This window comes from Dama dama, chromosome 17, assembly GCF_033118175.1.
Source record: "Dama dama isolate Ldn47 chromosome 17, ASM3311817v1, whole genome shotgun sequence".
NCBI classification, from domain to species: domain Eukaryota; kingdom Metazoa; phylum Chordata; class Mammalia; order Artiodactyla; family Cervidae; genus Dama; species Dama dama.
The window spans coordinates 20,414,333-20,433,957 of NC_083697.1; the positions used below are offsets into that span (position 1 = coordinate 20,414,333).

General features: G+C 37.4%; 1 protein-coding gene across 1 annotated transcript in view; it reads right to left on the reverse strand.

Annotated features, from left to right (window-relative positions):
- Nucleotides 1-11,343: 11,343 nt before the first annotated feature.
- Nucleotides 11,344-19,625, reverse strand: part of FAM241A (family with sequence similarity 241 member A) — a 41,101-nt gene continuing 32,819 nt past the window's right edge. Inside the window, exon 2 of the mRNA XM_061164207.1 lies at nt 11,344-13,714. Coding sequence (XP_061020190.1) covers nt 13,469-13,714 — 246 coding nt within the window. The 3' untranslated portion in view covers nt 11,344-13,468. The remainder of the gene's footprint in view (nt 13,715-19,625) is intronic.

Below are 19,625 nucleotides of genomic sequence, written 5' to 3' on the forward strand. Positions count from 1 at the left end.
GAATTCTCAACAGGGGTGAGGCTCTTCAGGACCTCTGAGCCAGCAGACTCTGACACAATCGCAGTGTGCCCAGTCTCAGGACACACTTCTGGAGGTATACCCCACACCCAGCAGGAACCACTAGAAGGACAGGAGTATATGTCAAACCCAAAGGCTCTCCTGGGCATGACCTCATTGCTTTGTATGAGGACGTTTAGATTCCTATGCCCTTCCCCTGGAAACTTATTAAACATTAGTCAAATACATGGAAAGTAACGAATCAATAAATTTTCAAAGAAGAGTGAATTATTGTGAATTTTGTATGTTGCTCCTATAAAATAATACATAGAAAGAAGAGGACGAAAGGAGAAGTCATTAAGAACTCATGTTGTCTGATAACACAAATTACATTTATAGTAAAGTGGATAATACTCAGTTACTGACATGACTAAGGATTTAGTAGAATGTGTTAAATTGCTTTTTTTAAAAACAAACTTTTTTTAAAAGTTTATTTTTAATTGGAGGATAATTGCTTTACAATGTTGTGTTGATTTCTGCCATACAACAACATGAATCAGCCATAAATATAGGTATACCTGCTGCCTCATGAGCCTCCCTCCCAGTTTTCTGCGTCCCACCCTAAAACAAACTTTTAATTTTAGAATAGTTTGAAATTTATGGAAAAGTTGCAAAGAGTATGCATAGGGTTCCTATATATCCCGTATCCAGTTCCTCCTATTAAAATCTTATATTTATAGTATAGTAATTTGTCACAACTAATGAACCAATATTGATACATTATTATTAATTGAAATACATATATTATTCAGAATTCCTTGGTTTTATTTACCTAATGTTCTTTTTCTTTCACAATCCTTTCCAGGATCCCGCATTATATTCAATAATCATGTCTCCTTAGCCTCCACTTGTCTGGAGGAGTTACTCAGAATCTCCTTGTTCTTGATGACCTTGACAGGTGTGAGGAGTACCAGTCAGATATGTTCTAGAACGATCCTCAATCTGAATTTGTTGAGAGGAAGACCTCAGAAACAAAGGTGTGCTATTGCACTGGTTACCACTGGGGTGTTGTTACCTCTGGGTGCCCTCAGTTTGGAAATATGTGTCTGTGAAATAAACTGACAATAGGCAGACTAACAGGATAAAGGTATATAAATTCATTATACTTTAATATTTCACACACAGAAAATAAAATTGAATACCTTCGCCCCTAAATTGGTGAGATTTGAGAACGTACATACCATCTTAATTGGGGTTCCCCGATGGTTCAGCAGGTAAAGAATCCACCTGCAATGCAGGAGACGCAGGAGATGTAGGTTACATCTCTGGGTTGGGAAGATCCCCAAATGGCAAGCCACTCCAGTACTCTTGACTGAAAAACCCCATGGACAGAGGAGCCTGGCGGGCCACAAGCCAGAGTCACAAAGAGTCAGACACGACTGGATAGGACTGAGCAACTCAGCACGCGCATGATGCCGTCTTAGTGGGGGAAAGGGATGCAGGCAGTTTAGGAAATGATTTTTAGGGAGGGTGAGTGGGCTTTTAGAAGGACAGATGGGACATACTGTATGGTGGTTTGTTTCAAAGTTTGTCTGGCTGTTGGGTCCACTAGTCTGATAGGAGTCAGAGTTCCCTGGTTGATGAAACTCCTGTCAAGGGAATTTATGACAACTGAGTTCCTTTTAGAGGATCTGTCTTTAGGCAGATAAGGGGAGTTCAGAGAAAACCTCCTTAGCATTGGCTGCTTTGTAAGTGCTTTCAGCTCAAAATAATCAATGTACACAAGTGATACATTTTAGGGGTGGCATGACCTGAACTCTTTCAACAGTAACCTCTTGTATGTACTCATATCTATACTTATTTCTTTATCTGTTTATTTATTTATCTTTATCTGTTTTTATTTATCTGTATTTATATTAGGCTAAACATGAATTCATGCTGATGATGTTCGTTGTTCCAGAAAGAAAAAGCTTGGCAGCAGATGGTGCCTCACAGAAAGTTTCCTTTTAGTCTTGCTCTGATTCCATGTGCCAAACCTACTAAAAAAAATCATTGTCCATTCTCTAGGCCTCCTCTGAAGATTAATCTAATCTTGCAATGCAATCTGCATTGAGAAACATGGTTCTGGGAAGCAGAAAGCTCTGCATAGAACTGGAGGCACCGTCAGCATTAGGAGAAATAGAGAAGCCGGGCAGGTGGAGCGACAGCCCTGCTCTTTGACTGGATGGTAGTGAAGAGATTAAATACGAAGTTTAGATATACTTCGAGAATTTACTAGAATCATCTTTTTCCTGGTATGCCATTTCTGACAGGCCTTGCTGAAGACAGAAGTGACTCACGTGGTAAAGAGGTCATGTTAATAGCAGTTCGTCTTTCTTTGGCCAACACGAAACAGCAGCGCCTAGCACTAGTAAGTGGTATCAGTAAGGCATCCGAAATTTAAAACAAGTATTAATGTTCAGGTCTTTTTATGTCTAACTCTTTCTGCATTACAAAAATAATGTCTCCTTTGTTAGCATAGGTTTTTTGCCAAGTTGGTAGAAAAAACCCATGTCATTGACTTGGGCGTCAGCGATACGGCAGGACAGGAAAAGCTCCGTATCTCTGTTACAGAGGGAGAAGGCTGTGGTGCTCAGGTAGCTAGACATGCAGCTCTCAAGAAATGTTTCTTACAAGTTGAGAAAGGAAGAAATGCCTGAGGAGAGCTGTATTTTGCCAACATGAGCTCTATCTGAGCATCTTATAAAAATATCTGAAAGCGTAAACTGACAGTTAAGGGAAATGTGGGAGAACCAGTTTTGAAATACACTAGGAGATGGCACTAAAGATATGCCATAATTTATTATAAAACATTCACAGCCATAAATGTCTGATTTGAGGAACGTTCACTTTTCAGGGAGGGAGAACGGCTTAAAAGAAAAGGAACTAGGAAAGAGAAACCCAGGATGGAACAATGCAGTTGAAGCCTTTAGTGTGTTTTTACTAAAAAGACTAAAAAGATAAGACTTTATGAACAAATTAATAATACTCTTTTAAACATTATATACTAGTAATCTTTACTGGCTTCTACCAGCCTGTGCGCAGAATGTATCCATGTATATTGGCATGTACTAGTTTTCTTATGTGAGAGTGTGTGTTCAGTTGCCGAATCACGTCCCGCTCTTTGTGACCCCATGCACTGTGGCCTGCCAAGCTCCTCTGTCCATGGAATTTTCCAGACAAGAATGGAACGGGCTGCCATTTCCTCCTCTAGGCGATCCTCTTGACTCAGGGATCGAACCTGCGTCAGCTATGTCTCCTGCATTGGCAGGTGGGCTCTTTATCACTGAGCCAGCCGGGAAACATGTGAGAGCACTAGGGTTCAGTTATATTTATCTTGGTGACAGCATTCCTGGTGCACACTGAAAGCATAATATAACATATAAGCCCCAACAGATTAACCTGAAATTTCTTTGTAATCAAAGCAAGATACCGTTTGCAATTCTATAAACTATAAAAAACTTCCCTGGTAGCTCAGATGGTAAAGAATCTGCCTGCAGTGCAGGAGACCTGGGTTTGATCCCTGGGTTGGGAAGATCCCCTGGAGAAGGAAATCTCTCCCCACGCCCGTATTATTGCCTAGAGAATTCCATGGACAGAGGAGCCTGGCAGGCTACAGTCCATGGAGTCGCAAACACAACTGAGCGACGAACAATTTCACTTCACCTAGCCTATGCAGTGGAGTAAAACTTAGAGAGGTATTTTTAGAACTGATTTCGTTTTGTAAACTCTTCAGATCCACAGCAGACCTGTGGATGCACTGGTGAGTGTGTTTCTGTACCTAAGTTTTCTAAGGCAAAGAAGCACAAAACATGTATGGTATTGCAGTAAATAAGTGTTTTGAGAAAATGACATCTCATTAAGGAAGGTGTGGTTGCACAGAGCATATTTTATTTCTATTCAAGTCTTTGCGTCCTTTACTTCTTGTTTTTTTTTTTTTAAATTCCTATTTTTGTGATCATTTTGATTCGTGAAGCACTAATAGTTGAAGTTTATAAGACAATTTGCAGAAGATTTTAATCATGAGGAATTGTGAATGATAGCAGTGTAACAGAATTCCCTTGTATTTATGGATATCCATGGATATCCATGGATAGTGAAGAATGTCCTCTCTTATTTGTGGATGTTTATATTTAATGACTAGCATTTATTGAACGCTTGCTATGGGTAGGTACTGTGATAAGATATGCAATAATTTATTCAGTCTTACATAAAGTTACCCCATTTTACAGAGGAGAATCTTGGAGTTTAAAGAGATGTGGTTATGACTTACACAGATTGTACAGTTAGATACAATAAATGCAGAACCAAGTCTTAAATTCAGGTCTAACATAAAGAGATCATTCTGAAAGTTTGTATGTTGTTCTAATATATTTTTCTATAACCAAAGGGGGAAATCATGCCTAAACAATGTTATAGTTTCAGTATATAACCGGCTTGGGGGCCACTGCGTTGCTTGATCTTGCTCACTCCTAAAATTCCAGGGATAAAAATAGTAAGTAAAAATACTCTTAGGGGCACCCCAAATATTCTGAGCCAAGACTGGAGAAAGTTCATGCCTACTGAATTACCAAATTTGGCTGCTGATACCTTTTGTGCTAACAATAAATAGAAAAGCCAAGTTTAGGGCCAAATCTCCAAGTCATAAATCAGTTGCAGCAGTGCGCTGGGGGCAAGGGGAATATGGTTTCTTTACAAGTGAGTTCTGCTCTACCATTGGAAATTTTATTTTCAACTTGCTCCAAAAGTCTGAGGATTAAAATTGCTTTAACTTGAGAAAGGGGCCAGAAAGCACTTACCTACGTCTAGGCTTAAACTTACCCAGCTCCCGAGACACGCCCTGATGGTTTGTCCTGACGTCTTGTGATGCACTACCTGAGGGACCTACTAGCATAAATTTGGGTGTAAGCAGTAACGCACACAAAATTTCATGGATTTCCTACTCCTGATTTTAAGTAATGAGCTTTTCTGTCAATCATCTGTTCACCTATTCGTAGCAACCTCAAGCCTTTTCTGAATTCTGGGCATACTGTTTAGCCAACTAAAACTGTCATAATCTAACAGCCAAATCTCATAACAGAAGCAGGCAACTCAGTAGACTAAAAAGGCTGCTGATTAGTTGCTATGTTGTGTTCAGTTCTCGCAACCCCATGGACTGGGGCCCACCAGGCTCCTCTGGGCATGGGATTTCCCAGGAAAGAATACTACTACTAGAACGGGTTGCCATTTCTTTCTCCAAGGGATCTTCCTGACCCAGGGATTGAACCCATGTCTCCTGCTTTGGCAGGGAGATTCTTTACAGAGCCACCTGGGAAGCCCCCTTAAAAATATTTAAAAGTATCTTGACCAGTGAGTTTGATTTAAATGAGTCATGTTCATACTGTACTCTTTAGAGCTGGGTTATGGAAGATGAGGTGAGAAAAGAAGGGAGTGTGTGTGGATGGTGTGTGCTGCTCAGATCCTTCCTTTAGAACCAAAGTTCTGAAGACCCAGTCTTCTGTGATGACTGCTGGAATGCTGCTAGCCGACAACCGCCAGGCATCAGTCCTCTCTGGCAGTTTCTTCTGGCTGAAGAGAGCTCTGCTGTCCCAACTATAGGTCAATCCTGAAGGATCATTCCTGTTTGAGAACACCCAGTAGACTCACCGAGGCCTGGCTGTGACTGTACTGAACTGCCCCATCCTACTTCTTTTCCTCGCTTTATAGAATCTTTCTCCAGAGCACTCCCTAGTACATTTCCTGCTTACTAACTTCCCAGGGAACTGGGGCCAACAGCAAAATCAACTAAAACAGCTCTGTTTTTATCATTTATGTTTATGTAGATAAAGCTAAGCTTTATCATAATCACTTACTTATAGTCCCCTTGAAGCAAAACCAACTAAAACCTTTGAAAGCCACTGGTCTAACAATTAAACAATGTTATATTAAACCTTATATGAAAAATCATCATTATGGTTTTGTGCAGGGTTAATTTAGGTTAATCTTTACAAACCAACATCTAGGTGTTTTCCTTTCATAATTGTTTCTTCTTCACCTTTATTTGTATGGTGTGTTTACACACACATATGTGTTTACACAACATATACTGTTGTGCCTTTTAAAGCTGAAAATACTTTAATGATAGTCATGAATATTATTGATATATATGTAAAACCAGAAAAATTTATTGACAGACCAGAGAAGGGCGTTCTGTAGATGGCACATAGTCTCAAATATTGAGTTTTTATATATCTCATTCTCCCCTCCTACAAAAATAATTCTGAAGATCTTGTTTTGAACCAACTATGGTATAAATAAGTATACTGTATATAGAATTTTCATTCTTTCCTTAAAAAATCTCCCATTAAAAAATATACCATCAGCTAGTCTCTTGTAATATAGGGGTAAACCCATAACAAAAAAGGTCGATGGTCTTGTGGTAAAAATCACTGTATTCTAGCTGATGAAGTCAATGAAAGGTTAAGTGATTGAACTTTGCTGAAAAAATAACAATTCAAATTTAATAAGCATTTGAATGACCAAGTTTTGGATCTTAGCTGGCTTCTGCTGAGTTCATTCAATAATTTTAAAGAAGAAATACAGCTTGGCTCATCTAGATCTGGATTTTCCCGGTACTCTATTATCTGGGAAGCTGTACATCCATCAGGCCTTGGCTTTCCGCTCCAGCAATAAGGATGAGGAAAACACACTCTTTTTACTCTCAGGTGACTATACCCACACTTGATGTGGCAGCAATTAACTGACAAGCAGAAAACAATGTAAGGAGTCAGAAGGGAGACTCAGAATGCAGGGCTGTGAAAGGGCATTATTTATTAGAAAGAATAACAAAGAATTTTATACACATGTTATTTAACATATATAATCTGGGCAGCTGGGTTACTCTAGTTGTGAATTTATTCAGGAGCCTAAAATACCAAGCTTAGATACTTGAGAATTCCTGCTCACATTTCTGAGATTTTTAAAACATTAAAGTTTAGTAAATAAAGATCTATTGAAAAATACTGGAAAAAGAAGAAATTTAGGTAGCATGAATTACCATTTGCGTTCTGGAGAAATAGTGATTTCATCAAGCACAACACTGAAAATACATTTTTTTCTAAAAATGTAAGCATATAGTAGCAATACTGTATATGTATGCAAAAAACAGCAATATTCTTCAATTGAAAGTGAATAAACAGCTCTTGATAACATATAAATCAATCCATGCTCTTTATGCAAATAGGGTATATTTTTGGAGTTAATAAACTTTAAAGTACAACCAACTTTAGGTCTTCTTTGTGAATACCCTCTAGGGAGAATATGAATAAATGAAGCTGATTTATTTATTGACAAAGATTTTGAGCACATACTGTATGCCAGTCATTGTGTTAGGTGATGCAATTATGAACATGACAGACATGTCTCTGCCTGTGAAGCCTATCGTTTAATGAAAGAAGCTGACCATAAACTTTTACAATATAACATGACAAACGTTGACAGGGGAAACACAGGGTTCTCTGAAAGCACATTAAGTATCAAAGTAAATAAAAGTGAAAGTCGCTCAGTCCTGTCCCATTCTTTGCGACCCCATGGACTATACAGTCCATCGAATTCTCCAGAATATTGGAGTGCGTAGCTGTTCCCTTTTCCAGGGGATCTTCCCAAACCAGGTCTCTTGCATCGGAGGTGGATTCTTTACCAGCTGAGCCACAAGGGAAGCCCAAGAATACCGCAGTGGGCAGCCTGTCCCTTCTCCAGCGGATCTTCCCGACCCAGGAATCAAACCGGGGTCTCCTGCATTGCAGGCAGATTCTTTACCAACTGAGCTATCAGGGAAGCCCTGTGAAATACCAAAACAGGATTTAAAAGAGGCAGAGAAAATTTCCCCAGGGGACACAATAAGCCTTAAAGCTGTGGATGTGCTAGTCAATTTGGTGGGGAGGAGCTAAAGAGAGAAGGTAAAAGAGTTCTGGAAGAAAGTACAGTTCTCAGCTGAAAACACAATCAGTAGAGTGAGGCTTGGGAAGGAAGGTGGATACATAGAGGTAAGGTATGTAAGAACCAGTTCACGAGGGGTTCATGAAACCTATACTAAGGACTAAGCATTTTATCATAATGGTAATAAGAAGTCATTGAAAAGATTTAGGCCAAGGACATCAGTCATATTTTAGAAAAATTATTGATTATAACATGGAAAAATGAAGGCAGGAGGTCAGTGAGGATTCTAAGATAGCAATCTATGGATGGCAGTGTGGACTAGGTTAGTGATACTGTGAATGGAGAAAAGTGGGAAGATTAAAGGTATTTTTAGGAGATAAAACACTAAGGGCTTCCCTAGTAGCTCAGTTGGTAAAGAATCTGTTTGCAATGCAGGGGATCCAGGTTCGATCCCCGGGTCAGGAAGATCCCCTGGAGAAGGAAATGGCAACCCACTCCAGTACTATTGCCTGGAGAATTCTACCAACAGAGGAGCCTGGCAGGCTAGTCTATGGGATCACAAAAAGTCAGACACGACCGTGAGACTAACTTTCACTTTCACTTTCTAGGAGGTAAAAGAACAAGGTGAAAGAGTGATAGGTTACATGTGGGCTGTGCTAAGACTAGAAACACAGAAGAAGAAAATGTTTGGGAAAAAGATGCCGCGTTCCTTTTCTGGACATGTTATATTTTGGGTACTAAGGGATAAGCAAGAACAGATAGATGTTGGGCAAGCAGTTGAATGTATGAATCTAATATTCTGCATAGAACTCTCTGAAATGGAGGTGTAGACTGGAGAGCTGTTAGTATGAAATGGTAAGTGAAGCCATGGGAGCGGTGGTATTGCCCAAGGTAATGTGTAGACTGGTGAAAGAACAGTCTGGAACATCAAAAATTAAGAGTTGGGCAGAGAAACTGTTATTGTTTAGTCACTAAGTCGTGTCTGACTCTTTTCATCACCATGGACTACAGCACACCAGGCTTCCCTGTCCTTCACTATCTCCCTGAGTTTGCTCAAACTCATGTCCATTGGGTCAATGATGCCATCCAGCCATCTGTCACCCCTTTCTCCTCTTGCCTTCCATCTTTCCCAGCATCAGGGTCTTTTCCAATGAGTTAGCTCTTCCCATCAGGTGGCTGATGTATTGGAGTTTCAGCTTCAGCATCAGTCCTTCTGGTGAATAGTCAGGGTTGATTTCCCTTAGGATTGACTGGTTTGATCTCCTTGCAGTTCAAGGGACTCTCAAGAGTCTTCTTCAACCCCAGTTCAAAAGCATCAATTCTTTGGCACTCAGCCTTCTGTATGGTCCAACTCTCACATCCATATATGACTATTGAAAAAACCAGAGCTTTGACTATACAGACCTTTGCTGGCAAAGTGATGTTTCTGCTTTTTAATACACTGTCTAGGTTTGTCATAGCCTTCCTTTCAAGGAGCAAGTGTATTCTAAATTTCATGGCTGTAGTCATCATCTGCAGTGATTTTTTGGAGCCCAAGAAAATAAAATTAGTCTGTTTCCATTCCCCCCCCACCCATCTGTTTGCCATGAAATCTTAAGAACAGATGTCATGATCTTAGTTTTCTGAGTATTGAGTTTTAAACCAGCCATTTCACTCTCCTTTTTCACCCTCATCAAGAGGCTCTTTAGTTCCTCTTCACTTTCTGCAATTAGAGTGGTATCATCTGCATATCTGAGGTTGTTGATATTTCTCCCTGCAATCTTGATTCCAGCTTGTGCTTCATCCAGCCCAGCGTTTCTCATGATGTACTCTGCACAGAAGTTAAATAAGCAGGGTGACAATATACAGCCTTGATGTACTCCTTTCTCAGTTTTTAACCAGTTCATTATTCCATGTCTGGTTCTAACTGTTGCTTCTTGAACTGCATACAGGTTTCGCAGGAGACAGCTAAGGTGGTCTGGTATTCCAATCTCTTGAAGAATTTTCCAGTTTGTTGTGATCCACATTGTCAAAGACTTTAGTGTAGTCAATGAAGTAAATGTTTTTCTGGAATTCCCTTGCTTTTTCTGTGATCCAGCGGATGTTGGCAATTTGATCTCTGGTTCCTCTGCCTTTTCTAAATCCAGCTTGTATATCTGGAAGTTGTTGGTTCACGTACTGCTAAAGCCGAGCTTGAAGGATTTTGAGTGTTAACCTTACTAGCATGCGAAATGAACACAACTGTATGGCAGAGAAATAGGATTTAGAAAATATTCAGTCCAGCAATAATCCTGAAGCCACAGTTTGTACATTAGTTTATATTCTCCTTGGCCAATTCTAGTACTAGAAGTACTAACAGGTATGAAAGTCTGATTTTTAAAATTCTTTCACCCTGTCAAGCCATTAATTCACAATGAAAACTTCTAAAATAAACTGAAATCAATAAACATTTGTAAAATAATTAAAATTATTAATAATTAAAATAATAACTAAAATATGTAATTATATTATAGAATCACAAACCAGATAAACAGTCCTTGATTGCTCAATACCTAGCTTTGATTATTTTGAGCTTAATACTTTACAACAGACCTTCTGCTGTAATTTGCCCTCTCAGTTCCATAACTGTTTCTTATTTCCTGACCATCTGGATAGTCTTTAATGGACTGGCAGCTTAGTGATAGCCCAGAAAGATTTTCTCTGATCAAAACATGTGATTAAATAGAGACACACTTTGGTCAGAAGACAACTATGGTCCATAGTTCCCACATGGAAAAGATTCAAATGCAATTTTGGATGGGTCTGTGGGGATTTGCCTTGATATGCTTCCTTTATGTTTGTAGGAGTAGAAATGGAAATGTGGCCTCTAGAGTGGCTAATCAGTGATGTGCTGATGATACATGTTTAACAACTGGCTTCCCACCAAAAAAGAGCCCTGATTTGTTGTGTTTGCCAATTTTTATAGTGTAAATACTCCCCCCATATTCAGTGTCAGGCTACCAACTTGATGTCACTGAAGGCAAAGAGGGATTAAATGTATACAGTTGGCTTTTGCAAGCCAGTGTAAGCTGGCTCCAGCACACTAGTGAACTAAGAAATGATCTGACTGGTGGCCAGGAATGGAAAAATACCTTGTATATAACAGTTCAGCATATGAGACAACTGAAATCTACAAAACTTACTTTTTCCTTTAGTGAAAATGGATTTATTCATCTACAGTCAGTTTACTTATAGGTCTTGACCTTTTCCTTTTGAATTAAGGTATGAGTGGTATATACATACACAAATCTAATAATGTAGCACTATAATTTCTATCTCTTTATTCATAACAATAGTAGTTTCTAAAATTGGCTTCTGAGATTGAAATGATTGAGAATGTTTTTGAATTAATTCCTTATACCATGAACCAAAGAAATGACCAGTTTCTTTTTATTTCAAGACATCAGTATAATTTGCATTCTAATATCTTTCATAAAATACTTTATTTCCATCAAATGAGCAAAGTTTGTTTTTTCCCTATTAAAGCAAATGATTTGTTGGTATGCTCTTCTAATAATATATGCAGAAAAGATAGCATCAAAATATCTCATTTCTTTATAGAATTTAATATACATCCTATTAACAGCAGTGTACAGATGCATAGTATTTGACAATTAAAAATTACTTTAAAAAATATTTTCAATATTAGGCACTGGTGGAACCAGAGCTATTATTATGCATACTATTTCTTTTTTACATTCCAAAAGGAAATTAAAACTTCTAGTAGTATTACAAAGAAATACACTTTTTCATATTGAATGCAGATATACAAAATCTCATGACTTCTACTGAAAACCTTGCAACTCTACTGGACATGAATAATGACACCTTTTCAAATAACTTGCACTTATGCCAGGTTCATAAAGGTTACTATTAAAAATATTGCAAACCCAGTAAAAACACAATGATAGAGTACAAAGTCTTTTTTCAAAGTCAAACTTTAAAAGATCTGTATTTACACAAAGGAATAATATTTTTTAGTGCCCTCTGATTGGTACTGTTGTTCAGGATAATCTAATTTTAGAAATCTAAATTGAACATTTTCATCATTTTTCTGCTTCAGGATAGAAGACACTGAGGACATACAGAATAAATTTTAAAAACAGGATTGGGTAAAAACTTTATAAAGTAGAACAGTAAACATTTTACACACTTTAGTTATTACCCTGCCAAAGATAAAAATGACCCATTGCTCTATCTTCCTCTATTTAACTGAAATTTCTAGATAATTATCTCAACTACCTATCCTTTGTCTACATAGAAAGTTTTTTAGACCAAAGTATAAAGATTTTAGATTTTTTAACAAAATCCAAAATATCAGTAAGCCATTTTTCATTTTCTAAATATGTTTAAAGAAATGCTATTTTTCAATATAAAACCCCAAAGTGTTGAAATAAGACACATTAATAACATGCCTGGCCAATTACTGACTTGACTTCAGCAGAGGAATATGATACAATTGGCTGCTGAGTTCCAAATTTAAGCATTTGGTTTTATATTGTAATACTGTACTTTCTAATACAGATATTAAAGAAAATGAGCTTTTTCTTTAAAAAAAAATGAATAATAAAGAATTTTAGCCATAATACAAATCAATTTTGGGGGGAAAATCCATGTCAAGATAGGAAATAGATTTTTAAAATCTTAGACTAATTGCTATAAAAGAATTATAAAAATGTAAATTTCTGAAAAAAATACACTGAAAATGTTTATCTAGGAAAAAATACAAGGAAAATATTCATTACTATGGGGTACAGTCAACTATGGACCTGGCTTATGATACTTTAAATATTCACAAAAACTAATTAGCACCAAAATTGTCTAAAATTCCAAATGATATACTGAAGTGATTCCAAGCCCAAGTATTACATTATAAAAAAGTTACATTTAACTTGGGAAGTTTCCTCAGTTATAATAAATATATTTCTTTTCAATCTTTAGAAAATGTGCTAGCTTTACTGATTTTCATCAAAATATTAAGGTAGTGTATAGAAGTTGTCATTTACATTAGTTTTGGCTGAGCAGGGACAGTGGAAACTCAAGTTATTTCCCAGAAAATATGGATTTATTTGGTTGGGTAAGTGAGGAGCAATTCTCCAGTTAAAATTTTTTGCTCCTTGTTTCATGCTTTTTCTTCTAAAATGTTTTATTAGAGCTTTTACAAGATCTATATTGTCTGATTTGAATTTTGTATCCTATTTTCCCTGCTCACTTTTTGGTGTTATTTAAGGTTTGGCATGGGAATAGAAGTATTTAAAAGTGGGCACAGATCACAGTAGTCAAACAAGAGTTATGAATAAGCTACTATATATATGTTCAACCCTCTTAAAATCGAGTGAATTTAATTTTAAACATTAACCTACAAATTTAATTGCAAAACAACAACACACAATTTGAAACAAGGCAAACTTTTCAGCCTTTATGTAGTGAAATATATAACTTCACTAATTATGTATCTGGCTACCAAATGTCAAACGATAGTTCATTTGGCCATATTTTACTGCTGCACATAAATAATGACAAGGCAAAGAATAGCAACTAGTCCAAGGGCTGGTAGGCCAAGGAACCACAGCATAACCCAAAAGAAGATGACTATTACTGGTTCTACAATTTGTTCTCCAAAATACATCCTTGTGAAGCCCATGTTGACGAGGCTTTTGTTCAGTTCACCAAAAAGTGTCCCCATCCTTTTGTAGTCATCTCCAACAGGCTCGCCAGTGTGGTTTTGTGACTCTTCAATATCCTTTGGAAAACAAAAACAAGACAAAATATAAACATAAAATGAGAAACAGGTGAAGGTCTTTTAAGAGTAATGACCATTTCATAGTTCTTTATCTTCCAGAGTATGTACTGGGCATACTTCTGATAACCATTCAATAATACCTGGGAATGTTCCTTTTGATTGTCACCCAGAACAGCTGTGACTGTGATTACCTTTCAAGAATATGGAAAGCACGGATTTATTGATTTGTGTGGCCTTGACATTGACTGGACACTCAACTACTAGAACACTGATTTACAAGATGAAGGAAGTAGCTGATAATTTCCATTCATTTTCTAGTTCCCTGGAATTGCACAAAACTTATTAAGTGAAAAATCATGTTCATATTTTTCTTATCAATGACTGTGATTACAGAACAACCTTTTTATACCAATCTCCTGTTCTGAGGCAGGCTCTGGATTGCTCTGTCCTGCTATAAGTAAGCTTCTTTTCAGTCCATTCCTTTGACACTAAGACTTCAAGGACCCAGTCTCATCTCTCCGGAACAGAGCTTGCTGCTACTGTTGAACAATTCTCAGCTATTATGGCTGTGATCTTTCAATTTTGGCTGGGAAGCTAAGAAGAATTCAGTGTAGGTCCTTGATGTCCTAAATGCTTATTAATCGCATCAGGAGAAACTTCCACAAAGGAATAGTTTTGTATAGGAAGCCTAAAAGTTTATCTAGGTATCAGTTCCCCAGAAAATGTCCATGTGTACCCAATTACACATACCAAAAATTATGTGGTATTTCTATTACCTCTCAGTCTTACTACAATTAGGGTCTTTATACTACTATCTCTAGTAGACAGATATTAAGCTACAATCTCTCAGCTTCAACCCCACTCTGTGAAATTCTACGAACACATCTGGCTCCGTTAGGCTCTGCCAGTAGAGGAACCAGAGACACCGCACACCAAGAGGAGGAGGACGGGACTTGCTCTTTCCTGTTCGCCTCTCATGGGTTTCTTGAGCCTCCCGGTCTCACTCCAGTGACAGTTCACTCAGGCAGTAGTAGGTCCTTCTGGCAGCAGCCACTGATTTCAGTTTAGTGACTTCCCAACACCTGCAGAAACTCTTTCAATGTGCCTTCCCAAGACACCAGATCAAACCTGTGGGTTCCTTTCCCTCAGATTTCTGGTTCCCAGGGTCTATGGTGTTCCTCCTTTGAGCTCAGAAACACCAGTACCAGGCGAGCAGCGATTGGTTCTTCGAAGTCTGAGTTTCAGCTGCGTGTGATGGGGCCTTCCCCAGTTTTCTCAGTTTTAGTAATTCTCTCTCTCTTCTCTGCTTCCTCAGGCCCAGGAGTGGCGGCTGCTTCCTGGTGTTACTATCTGTGGCACTCTAGCCTACCTTAGTGCAGTGGTTTTTAAACTTTTACATTAGACTCCTTGGAGGGCTTTGAAAGCCCACTGCCAGGGTTTCTGATTCAGTAAGCCACAATAGGGGCTTGGAGTCTGAGAATCTGCACTTCTAACAAGTTTCCAGGTAATGCTTATCATGCTGGTATTTTTTTTTTTTTTTTTCCAGTGGGTTTTGTCATACATTGATATGAATCAGCCATGGATTTACATGTATTCCCAATCCCAATCCCCCCTCCCACCTCCCTCTCCACCCGATTCCTCTGGGTCTTCCCAGTGCACCAGGCCCGAGCACTTGTCTCGTGCATCCCACCTGGGCTGGTGATCTGTTTCACCATAGATAGCATACATGCTGTTCTTTTGAAATATCCCACCCTCACATTCTCCCACAAAGTTCAAAAGTCTGTTCTGTATTTCTGTGTCTCTTTTTCTGTTCTGCATATAGGGTTATCGTTATCACCTTTCTAAATTCCATATATATGTGTTAGTATGCTGTAATGGTCTTTATCTTTCTGGCTTACTTCACTCTGTATAATGGGCTCCAGCTTCATCCATCTCATTAGGACTGGTTCAAATGAATTCTTTTTAATGGCTGAGTAATATTCCATGGTGTATATGTACCACAGCTTCCTTATCCATTCATCTGCTGATGGGCATCTAGGTTGCTTCCATGTCCTGGCTATTATAAACAGTGCTGCGATGAACATTGGGGTGCACGTGTCTCTTTCAGATCTGGTTTCCTCAGTGTGTATGCCCAGAAGTGGGATTGCTGGGTCATATGGCAGTTCTATTTCCAGTTTTTTAAGAAATCTCCACACTGTTTTCCATAGCGGCTGTACTAGTTTGCATTCCCACCAACAGTGTAAGAGGGTTCCCTTTTCTCCACACCCTCTCCTCATGTTGGTATTTTTTACATCTTTTGACTATCACTGCCTCCATGTTTTTGCCTTTCCTGTTCTTCAATGCCTGCTTAACAATTCTTTGTATTAACTTATCTTTGCTAAAATAATTGCTATAGTTTCTCTCTTTTCACTAGCGCCTAATTTGGTCACAAAAGAAAAACTATGTCACAGTGACATAGTTGTAATTATAATTTATTAAACCTAATCTCTTTTAGGCGTGATGATTCAAATCAGTAATTATTTATTGAACATATACTTGCTCATAGTAGGTGCAAGATAGAAAATTACTCATGTTTAAAAAGAAGACTTTGGGTACAGCATTTCATATGATAACAAGTAAGTATTAAAAGCTACTAAGTAGGCTGTCTAGGCCAGAAAGTAGTTAATTAACTTAACTTGAGACACATTTCAAACACATGAATCAAACTTAGATTCCTTTATTAGAAACCAAAACTTAATCATTACAGTAATCAGTAAGTAAATAACTAAAAATATTTTTTCATTTAAAAATGCCTTACTTTTTATCCTACCTAATAGTTTACATATATAAGGAAAAAATGCAAAAATATAACTTCTATGTGCAATAGTCAGACAAAATGATTTTTAGTGTTTTACTGAAGGGTTTCACTTAAAGTGTTTTACTTTAAGGTGGTGTTTTCCCATATAATAGCAATTTATTTTGAGTACACAGTAACATTGATGTAATGAAAAAATGAGACTCAGGGGGCATCATTGTTAAATGTATGTAAATTTAAGCCAGAATTATTTTTGAGTTAATTTATACATATAATTTAATAAATTACTTTTGACTTGTAATTTCTACCAAAAAAAGAATGAGAAAAACAAAATGTTGTTGAGATATCTGGAGAGTTCAAATCTAGGTTCCCAACACTTAAACTGAATGACCTTGATCAAACTACTTCAGTTTCCTGAGCTTCAGTTTTCTAATCCATAAAATGGGATTTATATGAATCCTTTTTGATATTGATAATATACTCATGAATTATACTCATGAATTATAATTTATTTGTTAACCTTTCCTTATTTTTTGTATTTTAACTTCTGAACTATATTTTCCTTCACTGATGTGCTGTGATCAATTTTATGTTTCTTAGCTTCTCACACTTTTTAACGTGCTCCACGATAATACACTATTATTAAAAAAGAAAAACAAAAATCTTGGTCTTACCTGAGATTAAGGCTTTCTTTTCTTTAGGATAGAACTCAAGGAGTTCCTGATTTAATTTATAATTCTTCTGGTCCCTCAACTTTCTCTTCTACTCCAATGTCTAGCATTGCTGGTACCATTTTTGGCCTCTTTATTTTTTTATTTAGCTTTTTTTTTTCTTTTTTATTACCTCTAATTTCTTTTAACCTATGCACTTATTGTACTTGGGGTCTTCTGTTGTTACTAAAGCTTTTAAAACCTTTTTCAGTATTTTGTGGTTTTAGTACAAAGCCAGTACCTTAATCTAAAACAGTTCTTTCTGAAGATTCACTTTAAATTCTTCTACAAACTGTTTGTGGGTTTTTCAGGGGAAGAAGTAGGTGTTGCATTGCTCAGTTAACTCCTCAAGGCCAGGTGGAGAGGCAGCAGCGTGAGATCCGGGGAGCAGCTAGGGGGACGGGGACTAGAAATGGGAGGCCCAGAAAGACTGGCCTGGGGGTGCTGTGGCTGCGGCAGCCTGCTTGTTGTTCTTCTTTTTTTTTTTTAATATGAAAAATTTCAAACACAAAATTAGAGAAAATAGTACAATGAACCCCTAAGTACCTATCAACCAGATAAAATAATTACTAAAAATCTGCCACCTTGCTGAAGCATTTATCTGGGCAATCTGAAGGAGAAGAAAAAAGTAAAGTCACCAGAAAAATGCCTAAAAGTGGCATATCTTCACAAATAAAGTTCTGTGGGAACATCAACGATATTCAGCAAAGAACTGGATAAAGGTTCAGATAACCCTAGGAAAAGAAAACAGGCAACATTCTTAAATCACTGACATTACAGTCAATATCACTGCAGTGTTTTCTGTATCAGTAAATATTTGTTGAATAAATGGGGAGAATTTATCTTGTGACTGCCAAGCTTTACAGCAATATCTTTAGATAGACTTTCTACCTGCTCCACTTCTTGCCAAACAAAAAGATGGACTTATTTTTTCCAAAGTATAATTTATAATTGTAATCTCAAAGCAATTATAGATTTTTATGGAATTATCAGTATGTTTTGTTGTGGATATTATTAAGATCCACTTATTCTTTCCGTAATCCTTAATCCAGTCCAAACCTTAATCTAGTCCACATTCTTTACCTGAGGAAAACCCCATCTATAGCTTCAGAGATGACAAGTCTAAGAGTAATCCCCTGCCCTTTATGAGAAGCTGGCCTTGGAAAGGGCATGTGATCTACTTTGGAATGATGACTTCTGAGTGTCTTCTGGGGAAAATTCTTTGAAGCTCTTCTGATACAACTTTGGAAAGTGATTCTTAACACTTTAGGAGAAACAGAAGAACTATTTCTCCACAGACAGACCTTAAGTAATTGTTTGAATTAGCTTTCTATTGCTGCCATATGAAATTATTACAGACTTAGTGACTTAAAATGACACAAATGTATCACTTTTTTCTAACCTGTTTTGCAGGTTATAAGTCAAAATTGGCAGACTTGTTTCTTTCAGAGGCTCAAGTAGAGAATCATTTCTTTACTTTTTCTAGCTGCTAGAGGGTGTCCCTCTTGCTTGGCTCCTAGTCCCCTTCCTCCACCTTCAAATCCAGCAACAATGAAACTCTCAGACCATCCTTCTGTAGTTAACTGTTTCCTCTGACAATAACAGGGGAAAGTTTTCTGTTTTTAAGGACCCTTGTGATTAAGTTTAGTCCACTGAGATAATCCAGGTTCATTTTCCCATCTCAAAGTCCTTAAATCTGATCATATCTACAAAATCTTTTTTGCCATGTAAGATATCATATTTATAGGTACTAAGGATTAAGATGTGGACATCTTTGAGGGGGGAGAAACCATTATTCTACCCACCTCAATATTTAATTTTAAAATTATTTCTTTATATATCTATTTCCTGTCACTATCTATGATAGGAAGGGTAAGGCCATTGAAGAAAAGAACCATATAAGTTCAAACAAGAGTACTTATTATACTGCATTGTGCCTGGCCCTTAGCAGGCTCATAATAAATATGTGTTGAATGAACAATAGAAATATTCTATAGTAATGACATATTAGGCAAAAAACTCCTCAAAAATAAAAACAAAATTTATAAACATCAATTATTTTATTTTGCCATGAGTACATCTGTGAATTTGTTCAAATATGTATAAATAAATTCTAGAGAGATTGTAAAATATGATAGCTGTTAGCTAAAATTTACATGCTTAGTTCAATTCCTAAACAACTGTATTTTAAGAGCAGAGGCTCATAAGAACAGCTGAGCTCTGAAGTCCTGACTTACTCAGAGGTCTCTAATTTCCAGAGGAAGGCAGTAGCGGTAGCATTACCAGTGGTATAGTAGAACAGTGAACACGTGGCAGGCACTGTGTTGTACATGCATTTTCTTGTTTCGTCTTTCCAACAGGCTGTGAGGGAGGCACTGTTATTTTCCCCATTTGCAGATAAGGAAGC